The sequence below is a fragment of the Porites lutea genome, chromosome 13 (assembly GCF_958299795.1).
Source record: "Porites lutea chromosome 13, jaPorLute2.1, whole genome shotgun sequence".
Taxonomy (NCBI): domain Eukaryota; kingdom Metazoa; phylum Cnidaria; class Anthozoa; order Scleractinia; family Poritidae; genus Porites; species Porites lutea.
Genome location: NC_133213.1, coordinates 3,732,877 through 3,757,930, shown reverse-complemented (window position 1 = coordinate 3,757,930; position 25,054 = coordinate 3,732,877). Strand labels below are relative to the sequence as shown.

Sequence of the window (25,054 nt, the reverse complement as noted above, 5' to 3'; positions counted from 1 at the left end):
TAAAGGCATTTGACCCAGTTTACAACACTTGGGCCGAAACCGAAGTATTGAAGAGAATTTATGATAAAAGGCCATTCAATCGTGTCAAACGCCTTTTCGAAATCAAGAAATAATAATAGCCCTGGGATATTTTTTTCTTTGGTAAAACGAATAACATAGTCTATTAATCGTATGTTCTCGCCAATAAACCTGCCTTTCATAAAGCCAGTTTGATCACAGCTGATGAGATCGGGAAGAACCTTTTTCAGCCTGTTAGCTACAGCCTTTGCTGCAATTTTGTAGTCGCAGTTGAGAAGAGTAAGCGGTCTCCAGTTTTTAATGAAATACGGCTCAGCGTCTTTCTTGGGAATGAGTTTGATTACTCCTCTTCTTTGTGTGATGGAAAGCTGACTCGTTTCGTGCGCATAATTAAGAGCATTAATCAATAAGTTTGATATGTTTGTCCAAAATACTCTATAAAATTCTGAAGGTAGCCCATCAGATCCAGGGGTTTTTCCCTGTTCCATGGTTTTCAGGGCTGCAAGGCATTCCCTTTCAGTTAGCAGGCCTTCACAGTTGTTCCGTTGTTCGTCATTCAGGACGGTGTCGTTTTCGTGTTTAAAAAAAACCTTATGTGTCAATTAAATTGTGTATATTTCTGTTGGATGTATATAGATTCATAAAAAAAGATTCCCCTTCTGCTAATATTTCCTGATCCGAAGTAATAAAGTTATTTTCGTCCACTTTAAGTTGGCTTATAATGCCTTGCTTATAGTGTCTCTTTTCTAGGTTGAGGAAATATTTCGTATTTTTTTCTCCTTCATTATGCCATTTAATTTTAGCTCTCAATATGGAACCTTTCGTACGAGTCTCAATAATTCTTTCTAACTCACTCTTTAGATCATTCAGTTGTTCTGCAAGTTCAGAATTTTCTGTTACGCTAGAGTCTCCGTTCTCCATTTTCGATTCTAGTTTGGAAATTGCATGCTCTAGTTCTGCCTCACGGCCCTTTGTTTTCTTAGTTTTATTCATTGCGTATTTGAGCGATTTTTCCCGTATTTTAAGCTTAATCATGTCCCACAATAGAGCAGAGTTTACCATGTCATCATTTTCATATTCGTCTTGAACTTCCTTAATCGTTGTCTTAATAAGATTAACATAAGCAGTTTCGGTTAAAAGAGAGGTATTTAATTTCCAAAGGCCGGGTCCTCTGCTATTTGCATGAAGAGACAGATCTAAAGTAATCATAGAATGGTCTGTTTTATATCCTGGCACTATATCGGTGTTAGTGACGTCCCCAATAACGCTTTGGCTTATTAAAAAGAAATCAAGTCTACAGTAAACCTTAGGTTGTCGTTGTCTCCAAGTGTACCTTTTGTCATCTGGATTGTGAATTCTCCAGACATCGAGAAGATCTAGGTTCTCTGAAATTTCTTGAACGGTCTTCAAGCTATTTTGGTGAGTTTTGGCAATGCCACCTTTTTTGTCATTTTCGATGTTAAGAACAAGGTTGAAGTCACCGCCAATTATTATGTCTTCACAATTAAAATTTAAAAGATGATCGTAAAAGTTTTGAAAGAATGAAGGTTTATCCTCGTTGGGAGCATAGATGTTAGCGAGGGTCAAAAGCTTTTCGTTAGCTTTTAAGTCACAGATAATAAATCTCCCTGCAGGGTCGGTGTAAAGTCTTTGGAGCTGAAGGTTAAAATTATTGTTAAAAAGAATACATACCCCTGCTTTGTTGCTTTCAAAAGAGGTGAAGTAAGCTTGATAGCCCCATTCTGCTTTCCACAAGTGATTTGTTTTTTCTATACAGTGTACTTCTTGGAGCATGCATATTGATGGCCTTTTGGCGCGAAGCCAATTAAATACTTCTCTTCTTTTAGCGTCATCCCTAAGTCCCCTGACATTCAATGAAGTTATTTTCAAAGTCACGATTTGTTCAAGTCTTTTGTAATAAACGTTGTCTCGACGGGAAAAAAACATGTGCGCCTCAATAAAGGATTTGCATTCTTTCTATTAGGTGTAAAATGATTGATGCAAAAGGTACTCGATATTTTAAACAAATAATGAAGACTAAAACGTGCATATAATATTAGACTGAAGCAAATGATCACAAAAGGTAAATTAAACAAAATAACACTTTGAATAAATAAAAAAGAGTAGCGCAAAAACAAAGAACAGAGCATAGACAAATTTGTAGTTAGTAAAATTAAATTACTTTGGCAGCGAGAAATTTGAATGGTTGATAAGACGTCCCTCTCCAGACTTAACGTAGATTATTTTGCCTGTTCAGTTTATAATTGATCTAAGTCCTCTTCGGAAAAAATTCTAACAGGGGAGCCATAGGGTGATGTCTTAACAAAAATCTTACCATCCAAAGACCAAACACTGAGTAGAGTACCCTCTTGTCTTCTCTTGTTCGCTTCTTTCATGATTCTACGCCTATAAGCCGTGAGGTTCTCGTTTATAAAAATACGTTGTCGTTCCTGTGCATTTGAAGGGTAGCTGGGAAATAGATCTTTGATTTTGACATCCTTTAGTTTGGTGCGTTCTTTGTAAAGTTTCGATTTCACTTTATGATTGCAAAATTTCACTATAATGGATTTGCCCCGATTCAGCTTGTGTGAAATCTCTATTTCTTCAGGCTCTATGGTGATATTTAGGGCTTCAGCAACCTTGATGACCGCGGCCTCCGTACTGGGATACGCATCTTCTGGAATTCCATGGATTTCCAGCGAGTTCTTTCGAGTGTATTGTTCCAAATCATCATGGTGTTCCCACAGTCGATCGGATTCTTCTTTTTGCTTTCCTAGATTCTCCTTTGTTGTTTTAAGCTCGTTCCTTGTTGAGGCTAGCATGTGTTTTAATTCTTTGTATTCGTCCTTGGTCTTTTGCAAGGACTCTTTCAAATCTTTAAGCTCCTTCTCGTAGAAGTTGGCAGATTCTTTTAATTCTTCGATTTCCTTCTTCAGCGTTCGATTTTCGCTAAGAACTGCAGCTATTTGGATTTGTATGTCGACCAGTAGAGCCTTGATTTCAAGAAGGCTAGGCTCTTCTTGTTCCTTGCCCGCTTCAATCGGTTCTTCAACATCAATGTTTTCCTCGGCCGCCATGTTGGATTTCTTCGGATTTCTTGGTTCGTCTTCGGTTGAGCCACGATCACCTCTTTTATTCTTTCTGGGAGGCATTTACATTGAAGAAGGTAGATTACATCGTCAGGGAGCCAGATAGTGTATTTTCATAGGAGTAGGTGCCAGAGAGGGGTCATCTTTGGCAATGTTAGGCAGACACGATGAATACACGTCCGACCGCTGCGATTTCCCGCCAAAAGTCCGCGAACAAGAACTTATTACAGCTCTTGCAGCTCTTGTTTGAATAGCGTTTTACTTTGAGAGAGGCTTCTATAGAATGCTGAATACTCCTGAGTACATAATCATTTGATTGATTGATTGATTGATTGATTTTTGGCAGGGAGATGGGCAGTTAATGAAGGCTGTAGAAAATGAACTCAACAAAAGTATAAAGAGACATTTGGAGAGCGGTAAGTACAACCTCATTAGTAAAACTGAGAAAACAAAGTCAAATATGGCTAGCCTACGAGTGGCTGTCGGTCAGTGCAGACGAGTGAAAAAGCTGGCGAGCAGCGAAAAATGAGGAGACCGAAAAAACAGCGGGAAGAGAGAAGATGATAGTTTGTAAGCATTTTTTGAATACCTCCGTCCGCCCACTTGCAGAAAAACCGTTACTCCTGTAAGTGTCAAATGTCGAAATGTGCGGTGTAGGAGAGTGTCACATGCTCGTTATGTTTGTTCAACACCGCGCTCGCAAAGCCAAGTGATTGATGTTAGTGTTAACCTAAACCGTGACAAAACTGACCATAACAGGTATTCCAAGAGCTGGTATACCGGAATGACAGACTGGCAGACGGACACTCTCACGCGATGTGATAAGGCGTTGTTTTTAACAATGTACGTTGATGTTTCTGAATTTCTTTTCGCAGCTCCCATTACATCCGACCTCGATCTCAAGCCGAGTCTGCTAAGTGATAGGGACAGCGTATCGTATGATCCTCTTTCCGCCTCCTCTAAACAGTATATGTCCCTTTTAAGGAAAAACTACTTCGTATAGGGACAAGAAACAGCTCTACTGAGCTCTATATATCGCGAGCTTCTTAGGATATCTTAAATTGCGTGAAGAAAAAAAAATTGCCTGAAAGGCTGTAAAGAGAATTTATGCATGTCCAGTGTGCAAAAATTTCTTATCGGTCGCTTAGGATTAAATTTGTCTCAAGCCTAAAACAATTTTTAAATGAAAGGAAAAGTTGTTAAAAATTTCTTTTCCTTGAATAATAAAGTTTTTTTAATACCAATTTTCAGAAAAAAAAAATAATGATGTAATTTAAAGTGTGTAGTAACTTTGTATAATTATATTATTAATAGTTGTATCATACAGCGATCCAGTAGACAAACATTTCGTTACTCAGATTTATTTATTTATCGTCTGGTTCGCTTGTTGTTAATCTGACATTTATTTTAAACGTACATCCCAGACAGCTGTTTTTACTCAATTAAAATATTTTTGCTAGAATCTGTTGCATTTTTTTTTTTGATATACCCTATATTGTAAGAAGTCTTGCTTAAAACTCTCTTTAGCTGTGCCTCACCCAGGGAGGGGTGAGGTGACTCCCTTGTACTTAAGATACACCGTTTCCGTGTATAGGTACTGGTAGATGGCCCGTACGCGTAGCCGTAAATACGGGTAGGTTGCCTCTTACGCCGGGTAAGAAACAGGTGGTCTACCGCGTAGAACGGTAACGACATTATGTCATCTGGGAAACAATGGTCGCCTTTTATATAACCGCGTAGCAAACATGGTCACCTTCCCGTACCCGTGGGCAGAAACGGTTTATCTTAAGGTCACAAACGGTACAATTTAATCCCATTCCTGTTTTCGGTGCGACAAAAAAAATACCAGTACCATTTGACGGAAAGTTTTCACTGAAGTTTCCGAGATATGGTATTAAAGCGCTCATGGTCTCTTGTAAGGGTCGAAGGAAGCCTGAGCTGCGCCCAGATTGGTCTTCCCCCCATTTTTCTGCTATAAGTATTCACCATTTTCATATTGCCCAAAATACACCTTTTTACCCCAAACGTTTGCACAAGCATCCATATTCCTCTTCAATTTCTCTAGGGGCGACTGTAACACGCAGGAAATGTTTATACCAAGTTTTCCCTCAGGGGCCACAGATTTCCTGGCCTGATTCTCAGGCGTCCTAGGTCGTTCGCGGTCTCTTCGCTTCCCTCCGGAGAGGGAGGGAAGCGACCCTCTAATATCCTTCAACTAGTGAAATCCCTACCGTTTCATATACCCGAAGCCTGAAAAAGATACCCCTTTCGGGCGGAGCCTCCCCCATAGGCCGTCATAGGGAGTTCCCCCCCCCCCCCCCACCCCTCTGGGCAGGGGCGTAGCGCGAGGTTTTCAAGGTGTACGCACGGAAAGAAAGGTTGGACTTCCGCTAGAGGGTTCTGGGCGAATGCTCCCCCGGAAAATTTTTCAAATTGAAGGGCTCAGAAAGGCCATTTCCTGAGTTTTCCGCAAGATATTTTCAGTAAATAAATACGAAGGAAAACGCATTAATTAGTTGTTTAATTTAGATCTCTAGTGTTATCGGAAAAGGCAATGTTTACGGGAAAAAAAAAATAGTGACACCATCAAGGAGGTTATAAGAAAAGTGCGAGATGTCTACCCTTCAGACAGGTGAAGACACCAATATAATGCGAAAGATTTATCAATCATCGCGATTTAATAATAAAAATGCTTTCAGGAAATAAAAAAGATATTTTCTAGATTTCAGCTGTACGCAAAGCTACCCCCCTGGCATGATGGGCAAAGTGAAAATGGTTAATTGCTGCCCGATACAGCACGTTAGACAGGAAAGAATGGGTAAAGTTACAAAAACAAGCAACCAAAAACAACTACATAAAAATCATGAAAAATTCTAGTAAGGGCCTGTTTACATGGATTTGGGGGACCCCAGGCAGGTGAGATAACCCGCTCAGGTGAGGTACAAAAAATAACCCTCCTTTACATGCAATCTTACAACCCCGCCATCTCGGGGTGCATTTTCTCAAGATTAATTAATGGTCGCTAAGCTCGTAAACAAGAAAAATGCTGGCAAACCACCTGTTTTGGCGATTAATGCTCTTCTACACTCACTTGCTGTTGTTGCTACAACCTTCAGTGCTGTGGCTTTCTATTGCTACCTTTAATGATGATGCAAAGCCACCGCCAAAGTGAATTTTGCGCGAATTTGATATACTATACGAATCCGACCCCGGCTAAGCGGGTTACTCCACCTTGAAAACGTTCACATGGCAAAATTTAACCCCGGCTGAGAAGGTTACCCGGTCTGGCAGACCGGGCTACCCGTCTTAAGCGGGTCACACCCACCTATCATGTAAACGTGATCAAATTAGAATAGGAGATTATATGGACAGGAAGGTTACCCCACCTAAGCGGGTTACCTCACCTACCTGGAGTCCCCCACCTCCACGTAAACAGGCCCTAACTGGTTAAGCAGGGTAAAGAGAGGGGCATTCTTTTGGTCTGTTGACGAGAACGCAAAAAGGGCAATGAGTTTGTTAAGCAAAACAACTAGGCTATTGTACATTATGCTAGCATTTTTCGAGCATTTCAGTGAGGCAAAAGCATTGAGCATTATTCACGCATTTTAGAGGCATTTTCCCCGGAAAATTAATTTTTTCCGAGAAAATAAAATAGAAATTAACTTTTTTCAGGAGCCCATGCCCCATGAGCTCCTGCTTTTTTAAAGAAAATGAAGACTAAACCTCAAAATTCACAAAAAACCTAATACAGCTGTTTCTCTTGGCTGTAGTTATGAACTTGTACACGTTGTCGTTGTTACTTGCAACACTTGCACGTTTTTGTAAGCGTAAACTTTAAAATTAATTTAAAAAACCGTTTGTATAATGAGCATTATCCGAGCATTTTAGTGACTTTTTTGGGGAGACCGAGCATTTTAGTGGGAAAAATGGAGCATTAAGGTGGAGCATTTTAGTGGGGAAGCAAAAGCATAATGTACAAAAGCCTAAAAACAACAATTTTGCACGTGCATCACGCTTTATTGTACATTTCTTTGTCGTCACTGCACGACTACCACGTGCAAATGCCTGATTCACGCTTTATGGACGACGTAAACAAGCGACCGCGAATTTTTATTTCTCTTTCTTAACTTGAGAGCGGTTCCCAAGAAATGAACTGTAGGGAAATTTGCCTGCATCTGTTCCGACATTTTGGTGAACCGCCCAGTCTGGTGTAGGCGAATCTTCGTTCACAATTCTCGCCTGTGTTTCTCAACAACAGCGTGCCCGTGACGCCCGTGCATATGAGGCTTTTAACGTCAATTCGTATGGTAATGAAGTAAAATGTAAATTTTTACTCGTAGTTCCAACAGTGCACATCTCGAAATTGTGTTGAGTATCATTTGGTGTAAATTTAGTTTCATCAGAGAAAAGATAGGAACTATATAGCTCTTTTCCTTTGCAATCATTTTTCGGCCCTCGTCCGACATTGGTGCCACAACAGGAATCGCTCACTGGTCGAATTCAACATGCACACAGCGGAGAGAAGATTGTGCTTAACGTGACGAAAGATCACCGCTACGACAAGCATAGCCTGCGGTCTGGAGAGGACCTCACCTGTCTTATGAAATAGGGTACCTCTACACATATTCTCGTTGCAAACGATCAGCCGCCACGTTATGTTAAAGTCCGTGCAACGAAATGTTCCGTTGTGTAAAGCTTATGTTGTCAGCAGTCCAAGGTCTGGATTTGGAGCGGTCAAAGGAACTGCGTGCCAACTAAAGTACTCTTGAAGGAGCGAAGGAATTACAACGCCAATTTGAGTGAGGTTAGTAAAGTTTTTTAATTTTCCCGCATTCATTATGATTCACGCATTTAGTAGCATTTATGTATCAAGGTGAATTAAGCTATGTTCACACCAGACCGAATAACTTTTGCGCCGACACGAATAGGGCTTCTGATCACCGGCATAACAACGGTGATTTCGGCGCCATTTCTGTAAACACTAGTTCTCGTATGACGCCGACCTACCTGCGAAACGGTTGCAGGTACCGCCTGGGATACGTACTTTTCCTTAGAAGAACAGAATTGACCGGCAAAATTTTGGTTATTCCAGCCTCTATCGCTGGCATGCCTACAAACTTTACTCGGGTTCAATTCATGCGAAAAAAGATTTAGCCTTCCAGCCTCCTTAAGGGCTAAACTAGCGAGATGCTGTCCCACTTAAGTGTTTCATCAGAAAGAATTGTTACAAAGCAAAGCCCAACTTTGTCATGTCACCTCGGTTAGAACTAAAATCGCCGCCATAAAAAGAGATAACAGACTGTACTCGAAACTGAGCAATATACCCCTGAGAATTTTGCCAAAAAACGCGGCGCTTTGAAGCTAGTAGCGCAATTTACTAATCTCTGTCTGGCTATAGAGAGCTTAAACGTACGCACAAACCGTTTACAGATCGTACACTTCGCAGTCTTCTAATCCAGATGCAAAATATTAGCTTCCCAAATTCGGGCATGCGCAGAAAGCAAAATTTCGAGATAGTTTTTGGTCTTAAAAGTGACACAGCAGTCTAGACTTTCTTTCCTCCCCTCCTCCTTCTCTTTCCTTTTCTCTTTCTCTTGCGGAGCATTTTAATGGAACTTGTTTCAGAAAAAAGGTTTTTCACACGCAAGATGAAATTTTGTTTAAGTTTCGTTTTATGCAAAATACATCGGAAACATCGGTTTCAAAAACCGGCAAAATTGGCATTTTTGCAAAGGGGATAGTCCATGATTTTGGTCAAAAAGTCGAAGTTTTTTCATCTTTTGTGTTTATCAAAAATAGATCGAGAAAAAGTGTTTGCTGACGTTCTAGATAAAAAAGAAGCCTTTAAAGACTATAAAAACAACTGTGTACGAAAAACGTAAAATTAGAATTTTTCCAAAGGGGTTAGTCCATCGTTTTGGTCAAAAATTTGAGATTTCTTCAACTTTGATTTTTATGCAAAATAGACCAAGAAAAAGTATCTGGGAACGTTCTAGTTAGAAAAAAGTTTCTATAATCCTTTGTAACCCCCTGTAACCCCTTGTCACCCCCTGTCACCCCTTGTAACCCTTTGTAACCCCTTGTAACCCCTTGTAACCCCCTGTAACCCCTTGTAACCCCTTGTCACCCCCTGTAACCCCTTGTAACCCCCTGTATTCCCATGTCATAAATCGTGAAAATAAATCGTGAAAAAACGATTTTCGACGTTTTATCTAGCAAACAAGCCTTTCCGAACAACAAAAACATCGGTTTCAAAAACCTACAAAATTGGCATTTTTGCAAAGGGGTTAGTCCATGGTTTTGGTCAAAAATTTGAAATTTTGTGAACGTTTCGTTTTATGCAAAATACACCCAGAAAAAGTATTTGGTGACGTTCTCCTTAGAAAACAAGCCTTTCTAGACAATATAAACACGGATTGAAAAAGAAGGCAAAATTGGCATTTTTGCAAAGGGGATAGTCCATGATTTTGGTCAAAAAGTCGAAGTTTTTTCATCTTTTGTGTTTATCAAAAATAGATCGAGAAAAAGTGTTTGCTGACGTTCTAGATAAAAAACAAGCCTTTAAAGACTATAAAAACAACTGTGTACGAAAAACGTAAAATTAGAATTTTTCCAAAGGGGTTAGTCCATCGTTTTGGTCAAAAATTTGAGATTTCTTCAACTTTGATTTTTATGCAAAATAGACCAAGAAAAAGTATCTGGGAACGTTCTAGTTAGAAAAAAGTTTCTATAATCCTTTGTAACCCCCTGTAACCCCTTGTCACCCCCTGTCACCCCTTGTAACCCTTTGTAACCCCTTGTAACCCCTTGTAACCCCCTGTAACCCCTTGTAACCCCTTGTCACCCCCTGTAACCCCTTGTAACCCCCTGTATTCCCATGTCATAAATCGTGAAAATAAATCGTGAAAAAACGATTTTCGACGTTTTATCTAGCAAACAAGCCTTTCCGAACAACAAAAACATCGGTTTCAAAAACCTACAAAATTGGCATTTTTGCAAAGGGGTTAGTCCATGGTTTTGGTCAAAAATTTGAAATTTTGTGAACGTTTCGTTTTATGCAAAATACACCCAGAAAAAGTATTTGGTGACGTTCTCCTTAGAAAACAAGCCTTTCTAGACAATATAAACACGGATTGAAAAAGAAGGCAAAATTGGCATTTTTGCAAAGGGGATAGTCCATGATTTTGGTCAAAAAGTCGAAGTTTTTTCATCTTTTGTGTTTATCAAAAATAGATCGAGAAAAAGTGTTTGCTGACGTTCTAGATAAAAAAGAAGCCTTTAAAGACTATAAAAACAACTGTGTACGAAAAACGTAAAATTAGAATTTTTCCAAAGGGGTTAGTCCATCGTTTTGGTCAAAAATTTGAGATTTCTTCAACTTTGATTTTTATGCAAAATAGACCAAGAAAAAGTATCTGGGAACGTTCTAGTTAGAAAAAAGTTTCTATAATCCTTTGTAACCCCCTGTAACCCCTTGTCACCCCCTGTCACCCCTTGTAACCCTTTGTAACCCCTTGTAACCCCTTGTAACCCCCTGTAACCCCTTGTAACCCCTTGTCACCCCCTGTAACCCCTTGTAACCCCCTGTATTCCCATGTCATAAATCGTGAAAATAAATCGTGAAAAAACGATTTTCGACGTTTTATCTAGCAAACAAGCCTTTCCGAACAACAAAAACATCGGTTTCAAAAACCTACAAAATTGGCATTTTTGCAAAGGGGTTAGTCCATGGTTTTGGTCAAAAATTTGAAATTTTGTGAACGTTTCGTTTTATGCAAAATACACCCAGAAAAAGTATTTGGTGACGTTCTCCTTAGAAAACAAGCCTTTCTAGACAATATAAACACGGATTGAAAAAGAAGGCAAAATTGGCATTTTTGCAAAGGGGATAGTCCATGATTTTGGTCAAAAAGTCGAAGTTTTTTCATCTTTTGTGTTTATCAAAAATAGATCGAGAAAAAGTGTTTGCTGACGTTCTAGATAAAAAAGAAGCCTTTAAAGACTATAAAAACAACTGTGTACGAAAAACGTAAAATTAGAATTTTTCCAAAGGGGTTAGTCCATCGTTTTGGTCAAAAATTGAGATTTCTTCAACTTTGATTTTTATGCAAAATAGACCAAGAAAAAGTATCTGGGAACGTTCTAGTTAGAAAAAAGTTTCTATAATCCTTTGTAACCCCCTGTAACCCCTTGTCACCCCCTGTCACCCCTTGTAACCCTTTGTAACCCCTTGTAACCCCTTGTAACCCCCTGTAACCCCTTGTAACCCCTTGTCACCCCCTGTAACCCCTTGTAACCCCCTGTATTCCCATGTCATAAATCGTGAAAATAAATCGTGAAAAAACGATTTTCGACGTTTTATCTAGCAAACAAGCCTTTCCGAACAACAAAAACATCGGTTTCAAAAACCTACAAAATTGGCATTTTTGCAAAGGGGTTAGTCCATGGTTTTGGTCAAAAATTTGAAATTTTGTGAACGTTTCGTTTTATGCAAAATACACCCAGAAAAAGTATTTGGTGACGTTCTCCTTAGAAAACAAGCCTTTCTAGACAATATAAACACGGATTGAAAAAGAAGGCAAAATTGGCATTTTTGCAAAGGGGATAGTCCATGATTTTGGTCAAAAAGTCGAAGTTTTTTCATCTTTTGTGTTTATCAAAAATAGATCGAGAAAAAGTGTTTGCTGACGTTCTAGATAAAAAACAAGCCTTTAAAGACTATAAAAACAACTGTGTACGAAAAACGTAAAATTAGAATTTTTCCAAAGGGGTTAGTCCATCGTTTTGGTCAAAAATTTGAGATTTCTTCAACTTTGATTTTTATGCAAAATAGACCAAGAAAAAGTATCTGGGAACGTTCTAGTTAGAAAAAAGTTTCTATAATCCTTTGTAACCCCCTGTAACCCCTTGTCACCCCCTGTCACCCCTTGTAACCCTTTGTAACCCCTTGTAACCCCTTGTAACCCCCTGTAACCCCTTGTAACCCCTTGTCACCCCCTGTAACCCCTTGTAACCCCCTGTATTCCCATGTCATAAATCGTGAAAATAAATCGTGAAAAAACGATTTTCGACGTTTTATCTAGCAAACAAGCCTTTCCGAACAACAAAAACATCGGTTTCAAAAACCTACAAAATTGGCATTTTTGCAAAGGGGTTAGTCCATGGTTTTGGTCAAAAATTTGAACTTTTGTGAACGTTTCGTTTTATGCAAAATACACCCAGAAAAAGTATTTGGTGACGTTCTCCTTAGAAAACAAGCCTTTCTAGACAATATAAACACGGATTGAAAAAGAAGGCAAAATTGGCATTTTTGCAAAGGGGATAGTCCATGATTTTGGTCAAAAAGTCGAAGTTTTTTCATCTTTTGTGTTTATCAAAAATAGATCGAGAAAAAGTGTTTGCTGACGTTCTAGATAAAAAAGAAGCCTTTAAAGACTATAAAAACAACTGTGTACGAAAAACGTAAAATTAGAATTTTTCCAAAGGGGTTAGTCCATCGTTTTGGTCAAAAATTTGAGATTTCTTCAACTTTGATTTTTATGCAAAATAGACCAAGAAAAAGTATCTGGGAACGTTCTAGTTAGAAAAAAGTTTCTATAATCCTTTGTAACCCCCTGTAACCCCTTGTCACCCCCTGTCACCCCTTGTAACCCTTTGTAACCCCTTGTAACCCCTTGTAACCCCCTGTAACCCCTTGTAACCCCTTGTCACCCCCTGTAACCCCTTGTAACCCCCTGTATTCCCATGTCATAAATCGTGAAAATAAATCGTGAAAAAACGATTTTCGACGTTTTATCTAGCAAACAAGCCTTTCCGAACAACAAAAACATCGGTTTCAAAAACCTACAAAATTGGCATTTTTGCAAAGGGGTTAGTCCATGGTTTTGGTCAAAAATTTGAAATTTTGTGAACGTTTCGTTTTATGCAAAATACACCCAGAAAAAGTATTTGGTGACGTTCTCCTTAGAAAACAAGCCTTTCTAGACAATATAAACACGGATTGAAAAAGAAGGCAAAATTGGCATTTTTGCAAAGGGGATAGTCCATGATTTTGGTCAAAAAGTCGAAGTTTTTTCATCTTTTGTGTTTATCAAAAATAGATCGAGAAAAAGTGTTTGCTGACGTTCTAGATAAAAAACAAGCCTTTAAAGACTATAAAAACAACTGTGTACGAAAAACGTAAAATTAGAATTTTTCCAAAGGGGTTAGTCCATCGTTTTGGTCAAAAATTTGAGATTTCTTCAACTTTGATTTTTATGCAAAATAGACCAAGAAAAAGTATCTGGGAACGTTCTAGTTAGAAAAAAGTTTCTATAATCCTTTGTAACCCCCTGTAACCCCTTGTCACCCCCTGTCACCCCTTGTAACCCTTTGTAACCCCTTGTAACCCCTTGTAACCCCCTGTAACCCCTTGTAACCCCTTGTCACCCCCTGTAACCCCTTGTAACCCCCTGTATTCCCATGTCATAAATCGTGAAAATAAATCGTGAAAAAACGATTTTCGACGTTTTATCTAGCAAACAAGCCTTTCCGAACAACAAAAACATCGGTTTCAAAAACCTACAAAATTGGCATTTTTGCAAAGGGGTTAGTCCATGGTTTTGGTCAAAAATTTGAACTTTTGTGAACGTTTCGTTTTATGCAAAATACACCCAGAAAAAGTATTTGGTGACGTTCTCCTTAGAAAACAAGCCTTTCTAGACAATATAAACACGGATTGAAAAAGAAGGCAAAATTGGCATTTTTGCAAAGGGGATAGTCCATGATTTTGGTCAAAAAGTCGAAGTTTTTTCATCTTTTGTGTTTATCAAAAATAGATCGAGAAAAAGTGTTTGCTGACGTTCTAGATAAAAAAGAAGCCTTTAAAGACTATAAAAACAACTGTGTACGAAAAACGTAAAATTAGAATTTTTCCAAAGGGGTTAGTCCATCGTTTTGGTCAAAAATTTGAGATTTCTTCAACTTTGATTTTTATGCAAAATAGACCAAGAAAAAGTATCTGGGAACGTTCTAGTTAGAAAAAAGTTTCTATAATCCTTTGTAACCCCCTGTAACCCCTTGTCACCCCCTGTCACCCCTTGTAACCCTTTGTAACCCCTTGTAACCCCTTGTAACCCCCTGTAACCCCTTGTAACCCCTTGTCACCCCCTGTAACCCCTTGTAACCCCCTGTATTCCCATGTCATAAATCGTGAAAATAAATCGTGAAAAAACGATTTTCGACGTTTTATCTAGCAAACAAGCCTTTCCGAACAACAAAAACATCGGTTTCAAAAACCTACAAAATTGGCATTTTTGCAAAGGGGTTAGTCCATGGTTTTGGTCAAAAATTTGAAATTTTGTGAACGTTTCGTTTTATGCAAAATACACCCAGAAAAAGTATTTGGTGACGTTCTCCTTAGAAAACAAGCCTTTCTAGACAATATAAACACGGATTGAAAAAGAAGGCAAAATTGGCATTTTTGCAAAGGGGATAGTCCATGATTTTGGTCAAAAAGTCGAAGTTTTTTCATCTTTTGTGTTTATCAAAAATAGATCGAGAAAAAGTGTTTGCTGACGTTCTAGATAAAAAAGAAGCCTTTAAAGACTATAAAAACAACTGTGTACGAAAAACGTAAAATTAGAATTTTTCCAAAGGGGTTAGTCCATCGTTTTGGTCAAAAATTTGAGATTTCTTCAACTTTGATTTTTATGCAAAATAGACCAAGAAAAAGTATCTGGGAACGTTCTAGTTAGAAAAAAGTTTCTATAATCCTTTGTAACCCCCTGTAACCCCTTGTCACCCCCTGTCACCCCTTGTAACCCTTTGTAACCCCTTGTAACCCCTTGTAACCCCCTGTAACCCCTTGTAACCCCTTGTCACCCCCTGTAACCCCTTGTAACCCCCTGTATTCCCATGTCATAAATCGTGAAAATAAATCGTGAAAAAACGATTTTCGACGTTTTATCTAGCAAACAAGCCTTTCCGAACAACAAAAACATCGGTTTCAAAAACCTACAAAATTGGCATTTTTGCAAAGGGGTTAGTCCATGGTTTTGGTCAAAAATTTGAAATTTTGTGAACGTTTCGTTTTATGCAAAATACACCCAGAAAAAGTATTTGGTGACGTTCTCCTTAGAAAACAAGCCTTTCTAGACAATATAAACACGGATTGAAAAAGAAGGCAAAATTGGCATTTTTGCAAAGGGGATAGTCCATGATTTTGGTCAAAAAGTCGAAGTTTTTTCATCTTTTGTGTTTATCAAAAATAGATCGAGAAAAAGTGTTTGCTGACGTTCTAGATAAAAAAGAAGCCTTTAAAGACTATAAAAACAACTGTGTACGAAAAACGTAAAATTAGAATTTTTCCAAAGGGGTTAGTCCATCGTTTTGGTCAAAAATTTGAGATTTCTTCAACTTTGATTTTTATGCAAAATAGACCAAGAAAAAGTATCTGGGAACGTTCTAGTTAGAAAAAAGTTTCTATAATCCTTTGTAACCCCCTGTAACCCCTTGTCACCCCCTGTCACCCCTTGTAACCCTTTGTAACCCCTTGTAACCCCTTGTAACCCCCTGTAACCCCTTGTAACCCCTTGTCACCCCCTGTAACCCCTTGTAACCCCCTGTATTCCCATGTCATAAATCGTGAAAATAAATCGTGAAAAAACGATTTTCGACGTTTTATCTAGCAAACAAGCCTTTCCGAACAACAAAAACATCGGTTTCAAAAACCTACAAAATTGGCATTTTTGCAAAGGGGTTAGTCCATGGTTTTGGTCAAAAATTTGAAATTTTGTGAACGTTTCGTTTTATGCAAAATACACCCAGAAAAAGTATTTGGTGACGTTCTCCTTAGAAAACAAGCCTTTCTAGACAATATAAACACGGATTGAAAAAGAAGGCAAAATTGGCATTTTTGCAAAGGGGATAGTCCATGATTTTGGTCAAAAAGTCGAAGTTTTTTCATCTTTTGTGTTTATCAAAAATAGATCGAGAAAAAGTGTTTGCTGACGTTCTAGATAAAAAAGAAGCCTTTAAAGACTATAAAAACAACTGTGTACGAAAAACGTAAAATTAGAATTTTTCCAAAGGGGTTAGTCCATCGTTTTGGTCAAAAATTTGAGATTTCTTCAACTTTGATTTTTATGCAAAATAGACCAAGAAAAAGTATCTGGGAACGTTCTAGTTAGAAAAAAGTTTCTATAATCCTTTGTAACCCCCTGTAACCCCTTGTCACCCCCTGTCACCCCTTGTAACCCTTTGTAACCCCTTGTAACCCCTTGTAACCCCCTGTAACCCCTTGTAACCCCTTGTCACCCCCTGTAACCCCTTGTAACCCCCTGTATTCCCATGTCATAAATCGTGAAAATAAATCGTGAAAAAACGATTTTCGACGTTTTATCTAGCAAACAAGCCTTTCCGAACAACAAAAACATCGGTTTCAAAAACCTACAAAATTGGCATTTTTGCAAAGGGGTTAGTCCATGGTTTTGGTCAAAAATTTGAAATTTTGTGAACGTTTCGTTTTATGCAAAATACACCCAGAAAAAGTATTTGGTGACGTTCTCCTTAGAAAACAAGCCTTTCTAGACAATATAAACACGGATTGAAAAAGAAGGCAAAATTGGCATTTTTGCAAAGGGGATAGTCCATGATTTTGGTCAAAAAGTCGAAGTTTTTTCATCTTTTGTGTTTATCAAAAATAGATCGAGAAAAAGTGTTTGCTGACGTTCTAGATAAAAAACAAGCCTTTAAAGACTATAAAAACAACTGTGTACGAAAAACGTAAAATTAGAATTTTTCCAAAGGGGTTAGTCCATCGTTTTGGTCAAAAATTTGAGATTTCTTCAACTTTGATTTTTATGCAAAATAGACCAAGAAAAAGTATCTGGGAACGTTCTAGTTAGAAAAAAGTTTCTATAATCCTTTGTAACCCCCTGTAACCCCTTGTCACCCCCTGTCACCCCTTGTAACCCTTTGTAACCCCTTGTAACCCCTTGTAACCCCCTGTAACCCCTTGTAACCCCTTGTCACCCCCTGTAACCCCTTGTAACCCCCTGTATTCCCATGTCATAAATCGTGAAAATAAATCGTGAAAAAACGATTTTCGACGTTTTATCTAGCAAACAAGCCTTTCCGAACAACAAAAACATCGGTTTCAAAAACCTACAAAATTGGCATTTTTGCAAAGGGGTTAGTCCATGGTTTTGGTCAAAAATTTGAACTTTTGTGAACGTTTCGTTTTATGCAAAATACACCCAGAAAAAGTATTTGGTGACGTTCTCCTTAGAAAACAAGCCTTTCTAGACAATATAAACACGGATTGAAAAAGAAGGCAAAATTGGCATTTTTGCAAAGGGGATAGTCCATGATTTTGGTCAAAAAGTCGAAGTTTTTTCATCTTTTGTGTTTATCAAAAATAGATCGAGAAAAAGTGTTTGCTGACGTTCTAGATAAAAAAGAAGCCTTTAAAGACTATAAAAACAACTGTGTACGAAAAACGTAAAATTAGAATTTTTCCAAAGGGGTTAGTCCATCGTTTTGGTCAAAAATTTGAGATTTCTTCAACTTTGATTTTTATGCAAAATAGACCAAGAAAAAGTATCTGGGAACGTTCTAGTTAGAAAAAAGTTTCTATAATCCTTTGTAACCCCCTGTAACCCCTTGTCACCCCCTGTCACCCCTTGTAACCCTTTGTAACCCCTTGTAACCCCTTGTAACCCCCTGTAACCCCTTGTAACCCCTTGTCACCCCCTGTAACCCCTTGTAACCCCCTGTATTCCCATGTCATAAATCGTGAAAATAAATCGTGAAAAAACGATTTTCGACGTTTTATCTAGCAAACAAGCCTTTCCGAACAACAAAAACATCGGTTTCAAAAACCTACAAAATTGGCATTTTTGCAAAGGGGTTAGTCCATGGTTTTGGTCAAAAATTTGAAATTTTGTGAACGTTTCGTTTTATGCAAAATACACCCAGAAAAAGTATTTGGTGACGTTCTCCTTAGAAAACAAGCCTTTCTAGACAATATAAACACGGATTGAAAAAGAAGGCAAAATTGGCATTTTTGCAAAGGGGATAGTCCATGATTTTGGTCAAAAAGTCGAAGTTTTTTCATCTTTTGTGTTTATCAAAAATAGATCGAGAAAAAGTGTTTGCTGACGTTCTAGATAAAAAACAAGCCTTTAAAGACTATAAAAACAACTGTGTACGAAAAACGTAAAATTAGAATTTTTCCAAAGGGGTTAGTCCATCGTTTTGGTCAAAAATTTGAGATTTCTTCAACTTTGATTTTTATGCAAAATAGACCAAGAAAAAGTATCTGGGAACGTTCTAGTTAGAAAAAAGTTTCTATAATCCTTTGTAACCCCCTGTAACCCCTTGTCACCCCCTGTCACCCCTTGTAACCCTTTGTAACCCCTTGTAACCCCTTGTAACCCCCTGTAACCCCTTGTAACCCCTTGTCACCCCCTGTAACCCCTTGTAACCCCCTGTATTCCCATGTCATAAATCGTGAAAATAAATCGTGAAAAAACGATTTTCGACGTTTTATCTAGCAAACAAGCCTTTCCGAACAACAAAAACATCGGTTTCAAAAACCTACAAAATTGGCATTTTTGCAAAGGGGTTAGTCCATGGTTTTGGTCAAAAATTTGAACTTTTGTGAACGTTTCGTTTTATGCAAAATACACCCAGAAAAAGTATTTGGTGACGTTCTCCTTAGAAAACAAGCCTTTCTAGACAATATAAACACGGATTGAAAAAGAAGGCAAAATTGGCATTTTTGCAAAGGGGATAGTCCATGATTTTGGTCAAAAAGTCGAAGTTTTTTCATCTTTTGTGTTTATCAAAAATAGATCGAGAAAAAGTGTTTGCTGACGTTCTAGATAAAAAAGAAGCCTTTAAAGACTATAAAAACAACTGTGTACGAAAAACGTAAAATTAGAATTTTTCCAAAGGGGTTAGTCCATCGTTTTGGTCAAAAATTTGAGATTTCTTCAACTTTGATTTTTATGCAAAATAGACCAAGAAAAAGTATCTGGGAACGTTCTAGTTAGAAAAAAGTTTCTATAATCCTTTGTAACCCCCTGTAACCCCTTGTCACCCCCTGTCACCCCTTGTAACCCTTTGTAACCCCTTGTAACCCCTTGTAACCCCCTGTAACCCCTTGTAACCCCTTGTCACCCCCTGTAACCCCTTGTAACCCCCTGTATTCCCATGTCATAAATCGTGAAAATAAATCGTGAAAAAACGATTTTCGACGTTTTATCTAGCAAACAAGCCTTTCCGAACAACAAAAACATCGGTTTCAAAAACCTACAAAATTGGCATTTTTGCAAAGGGGTTAGTCCATGGTTTTGGTCAAAAATTTGAAATTTTGTGAACGTTTCGTTTTATGCAAAATACACCCAGAAAAAGTATTTGGTGACGTTCTCCTTAGAAAACAAGCCTTTCTAGACAATATAAACACGGATTGAAAAAGAAGGCAAAATTGGCATTTTTGCAAAGGGGATAGTCCATGATTTTGGTCAAAAAGTCGAAGTTTTTTCATCTTTTGTGTTTATCAAAAATAGATCGAGAAAAAGTGTTTGCTGACGTTCTAGATAAAAAACAAGCCTTTAAAGACTATAAAAACAACTGTGTACGAAAAACGTAAAATTAGAATTTTTCCAAAGGGGTTAGTCCATCGTTTTGGTCAAAAATTTGAGATTTCTTCAACTTTGATTTTTATGCAAAATAGACCAAGAAAAAGTATCTGGGAACGTTCTAGTTAGAAAAAAGTTTCTATAATCCTTTGTAACCCCCTGTAACCCCTTGTCACCCCCTGTCACCCCTTGTAACCCTTTGTAACCCCTTGTAACCCCTTGTAACCCCCTGTAACCCCTTGTAACCCCTTGTCACCCCCTGTAACCCCTTGTAACCCCCTGTATTCCCATGTCATAAATCGTGAAAATAAATCGTGAAAAAACGATTTTCGACGTTTTATCTAGCAAACAAGCCTTTCCGAACAACAAAAACATCGGTTTCAAAAACCTACAAAATTGGCATTTTTGCAAAGGGGTTAGTCCATGGTTTTGGTCAAAAATTTGAACTTTTGTGAACGTTTCGTTTTATGCAAAATACACCCAGAAAAAGTATTTGGTGACGTTCTCCTTAGAAAACAAGCCTTTCTAGACAATATAAACACGGATTGAAAAAGAAGGCAAAATTGGCATTTTTGCAAAGGGGATAGTCCATGATTTTGGTCAAAAAGTCGAAGTTTTTTCATCTTTTGTGTTTATCAAAAATAGATCGAGAAAAAGTGTTTGCTGACGTTCTAGATAAAAAAGAAGCCTTTAAAGACTATAAAAACAACTGTGTACGAAAAACGTAAAATTAGAATTTTTCCAAAGGGGTTAGTCCATCGTTTTGGTCAAAAATTTGAGATTTCTTCAACTTTGATTTTTATGCAAAATAGACCAAGAAAAAGTATCTGGGAACGTTCTAGTTAGAAAAAAGTTTCTATAATCCTTTGTAACCCCCTGTAACCCCTTGTCACCCCCTGTCACCCCTTGTAACCCTTTGTAACCCCTTGTAACCCCTTGTAACCCCCTGTAACCCCTTGTAACCCCTTGTCACCCCCTGTAACCCCTTGTAACCCCCTGTATTCCCATGTCATAAATCGTGAAAATAAATCGTGAAAAAAACGATTTTCGACGTTTTATCTAGCAAACAAGCCTTTCCGAACAACAAAAACATCGGTTTCAAAAACCTACAAAATGGCATTTTTGCAAAGGGGTTAGTCCATGGTTTTGGTCAAAAATTTGAAATTTTGTGAACGTTTCGTTTTATGCAAAATACACCCAGAAAAAGTATTTGGTGACGTTCTCCTTAGAAAACAAGCCTTTCTAGACAATATAAACACGGATTGAAAAAGAAGGCAAAATTGGCATTTTTGCAAAGGGGATAGTCCATGATTTTGGTCAAAAAGTCGAAGTTTTTTCATCTTTTGTGTTTATCAAAAATAGATCGAGAAAAAGTGTTTGCTGACGTTCTAGATAAAAAACAAGCCTTTAAAGACTATAAAAACAACTGTGTACGAAAAACGTAAAATTAGAATTTTTCCAAAGGGGTTAGTCCATCGTTTTGGTCAAAAATTTGAGATTTCTTCAACTTTGATTTTTATGCAAAATAGACCAAGAAAAAGTATCTGGGAACGTTCTAGTTAGAAAAAAGTTTCTATAATCCTTTGTAACCCCCTGTAACCCCTTGTCACCCCCTGTCACCCCTTGTAACCCTTTGTAACCCCTTGTAACCCCTTGTAACCCCCTGTAACCCCTTGTAACCCCTTGTCACCCCCTGTAACCCCTTGTAACCCCCTGTATTCCCATGTCATAAATCGTGAAAATAAATCGTGAAAAAACGATTTTCGACGTTTTATCTAGCAAACAAGCCTTTCCGAACAACAAAAACATCGGTTTCAAAAACCTACAAAATTGGCATTTTTGCAAAGGGGTTAGTCCATGGTTTTGGTCAAAAATTTGAACTTTTGTGAACGTTTCGTTTTATGCAAAATACACCCAGAAAAAGTATTTGGTGACGTTCTCCTTAGAAAACAAGCCTTTCTAGACAATATAAACACGGATTGAAAAAGAAGGCAAAATTGGCATTTTTGCAAAGGGGATAGTCCATGATTTTGGTCAAAAAGTCGAAGTTTTTTCATCTTTTGTGTTTATCAAAAATAGATCGAGAAAAAGTGTTTGCTGACGTTCTAGATAAAAAACAAGCCTTTAAAGACTATAAAAACAACTGTGTACGAAAAACGTAAAATTAGAATTTTTCCAAAGGGGTTAGTCCATCGTTTTGGTCAAAAATTTGAGATTTCTTCAACTTTGATTTTTATGCAAAATAGACCAAGAAAAAGTATCTGGGAACGTTCTAGTTAGAAAAAAGTTTCTATAATCCTTTGTAACCCCCTGTAACCCCTTGTCACCCCCTGTCACCCCTTGTAACCCTTTGTAACCCCTTGTAACCCCTTGTAACCCCCTGTAACCCCTTGTAACCCCTTGTCACCCCCTGTAACCCCTTGTAACCCCCTGTATTCCCATGTCATAAATCGTGAAAATAAATCGTGAAAAAACGATTTTCGACGTTTTATCTAGCAAACAAGCCTTTCCGAACAACAAAAACATCGGTTTCAAAAACCTACAAAATTGGCATTTTTGCAAAGGGGTTAGTCCATGGTTTTGGTCAAAAATTTGAAATTTTGTGAACGTTTCGTTTTATGCAAAATACACCCAGAAAAAGTATTTGGTGACGTTCTCCTTAGAAAACAAGCCTTTCTAGACAATATAAACACGGATTGAAAAAGAAGGCAAAATTGGCATTTTTGCAAAGGGGATAGTCCATGATTTTGGTCAAAAAGTCGAAGTTTTTTCATCTTTTGTGTTTATCAAAAATAGATCGAGAAAAAGTGTTTGCTGACGTTCTAGATAAAAAACAAGCCTTTAAAGACTATAAAAACAACTGTGTACGAAAAACGTAAAATTAGAATTTTTCCAAAGGGGTTAGTCCATCGTTTTGGTCAAAAATTTGAGATTTCTTCAACTTTGATTTTTATGCAAAATAGACCAAGAAAAAGTATCTGGGAACGTTCTAGTTAGAAAAAAGTTTCTATAATCCTTTGTAACCCCCTGTAACCCCTTGTCACCCCCTGTCACCCCTTGTAACCCTTTGTAACCCCTTGTAACCCCTTGTAACCCCCTGTAACCCCTTGTAACCCCTTGTCACCCCCTGTAACCCCTTGTAACCCCCTGTATTCCCATGTCATAAATCGTGAAAATAAATCGTGAAAAAACGATTTTCGACGTTTTATCTAGCAAACAAGCCTTTCCGAACAACAAAAACATCGGTTTCAAAAACCTACAAAATTGGCATTTTTGCAAAGGGGTTAGTCCATGGTTTTGGTCAAAAATTTGAAATTTTGTGAACGTTTCGTTTTATGCAAAATACACCCAGAAAAAGTATTTGGTGACGTTCTCCTTAGAAAACAAGCCTTTCTAGACAATATAAACACGGATTGAAAAAGAAGGCAAAATTGGCATTTTTGCAAAGGGGATAGTCCATGATTTTGGTCAAAAAGTCGAAGTTTTTTCATCTTTTGTGTTTATCAAAAATAGATCGAGAAAAAGTGTTTGCTGACGTTCTAGATAAAAAAGAAGCCTTTAAAGACTATAAAAACAACTGTGTACGAAAAACGTAAAATTAGAATTTTTCCAAAGGGGTTAGTCCATCGTTTTGGTCAAAAATTTGAGATTTCTTCAACTTTGATTTTTATGCAAAATAGACCAAGAAAAAGTATCTGGGAACGTTCTAGTTAGAAAAAAGTTTCTATAATCCTTTGTAACCCCCTGTAACCCCTTGTCACCCCCTGTCACCCCTTGTAACCCTTTGTAACCCCTTGTAACCCCTTGTAACCCCCTGTAACCCCTTGTAACCCCTTGTCACCCCCTGTAACCCCTTGTAACCCCCTGTATTCCCATGTCATAAATCGTGAAAATAAATCGTGAAAAAACGATTTTCGACGTTTTATCTAGCAAACAAGCCTTTCCGAACAACAAAAACATCGGTTTCAAAAACCTACAAAATTGGCATTTTTGCAAAGGGGTTAGTCCATGGTTTTGGTCAAAAATTTGAAATTTTGTGAACGTTTCGTTTTATGCAAAATACACCCAGAAAAAGTATTTGGTGACGTTCTCCTTAGAAAACAAGCCTTTCTAGACAATATAAACACGGATTGAAAAAGAAGGCAAAATTGGCATTTTTGCAAAGGGGATAGTCCATGATTTTGGTCAAAAAGTCGAAGTTTTTTCATCTTTTGTGTTTATCAAAATAGATCGAGAAAAAGTGTTTGCTGACGTTCTAGATAAAAAAGAAGCCTTTAAAGACTATAAAAACAACTGTGTACGAAAAACGTAAAATTAGAATTTTTCCAAAGGGGTTAGTCCATCGTTTTGGTCAAAAATTTGAGATTTCTTCAACTTTGATTTTTATGCAAAATAGACCAAGAAAAAGTATCTGGGAACGTTCTAGTTAGAAAAAAGTTTCTATAATCCTTTGTAACCCCCTGTAACCCCTTGTCACCCCCTGTCACCCCTTGTAACCCTTTGTAACCCCTTGTAACCCCTTGTAACCCCCTGTAACCCCTTGTAACCCCTTGTCACCCCCTGTAACCCCTTGTAACCCCCTGTATTCCCATGTCATAAATCGTGAAAATAAATCGTGAAAAAACGATTTTCGACGTTTTATCTAGCAAACAAGCCTTTCCGAACAACAAAAACATCGGTTTCAAAAACCTACAAAATTGGCATTTTTGCAAAGGGGTTAGTCCATGGTTTTGGTCAAAAATTTGAAATTTTGTGAACGTTTCGTTTTATGCAAAATACACCCAGAAAAAGTATTTGGTGACGTTCTCCTTAGAAAACAAGCCTTTCTAGACAATATAAACACGGATTGAAAAAGAAGGCAAAATTGGCATTTTTGCAAAGGGGATAGTCCATGATTTTGGTCAAAAAGTCGAAGTTTTTTCATCTTTTGTGTTTATCAAAAATAGATCGAGAAAAAGTGTTTGCTGACGTTCTAGATAAAAAAGAAGCCTTTAAAGACTATAAAAACAACTGTGTACGAAAAACGTAAAATTAGAATTTTTCCAAAGGGGTTAGTCCATCGTTTTGGTCAAAAATTTGAGATTTCTTCAACTTTGATTTTTATGCAAAATAGACCAAGAAAAAGTATCTGGGAACGTTCTAGTTAGAAAAAAGTTTCTATAATCCTTTGTAACCCCCTGTAACCCCTTGTCACCCCCTGTCACCCCTTGTAACCCTTTGTAACCCCTTGTAACCCCTTGTAACCCCCTGTAACCCCTTGTAACCCCTTGTCACCCCCTGTAACCCCTTGTAACCCCCTGTATTCCCATGTCATAAATCGTG

At 37.8% G+C, this 25,054-nt stretch overlaps 2 protein-coding genes across 2 annotated transcripts in view; one reads left to right on the top strand and one right to left on the bottom strand.

Annotated features, from left to right (window-relative positions):
- Positions 1 to 4,569, top strand: part of LOC140922200 (uncharacterized) — a 66,633-nt gene extending 62,064 nt beyond the window's left edge. Inside the window, exons 56-57 of the mRNA XM_073372178.1 lie at positions 3,454 to 3,523; positions 3,983 to 4,569. Of these exons, the coding sequence (XP_073228279.1) occupies positions 3,454 to 3,523; positions 3,983 to 4,110 (198 nt within the window). The 3' untranslated portion in view covers positions 4,111 to 4,569. The remainder of the gene's footprint in view (positions 1 to 3,453; positions 3,524 to 3,982) is intronic.
- On the bottom strand, positions 1,235 to 3,312 carry LOC140922838 (uncharacterized). The gene has a single exon (XM_073372867.1). The coding sequence runs from the start codon at positions 3,168 to 3,170 to the stop codon at positions 2,277 to 2,279; it is 894 nt and encodes a 297-aa protein (XP_073228968.1). The 5' UTR covers positions 3,171 to 3,312; the 3' UTR covers positions 1,235 to 2,276.
- Positions 4,570 to 25,054: the final 20,485 nt, after the last annotated feature.

Excerpts from the sequence above, each read along its gene's own strand:
- LOC140922838 (XM_073372867.1), bottom strand. The coding sequence starts at position 3,170 with ATGCCTCCCAGAAAGAATAAAAGAGGTGATCGTGGCTCAACCGAAGAC.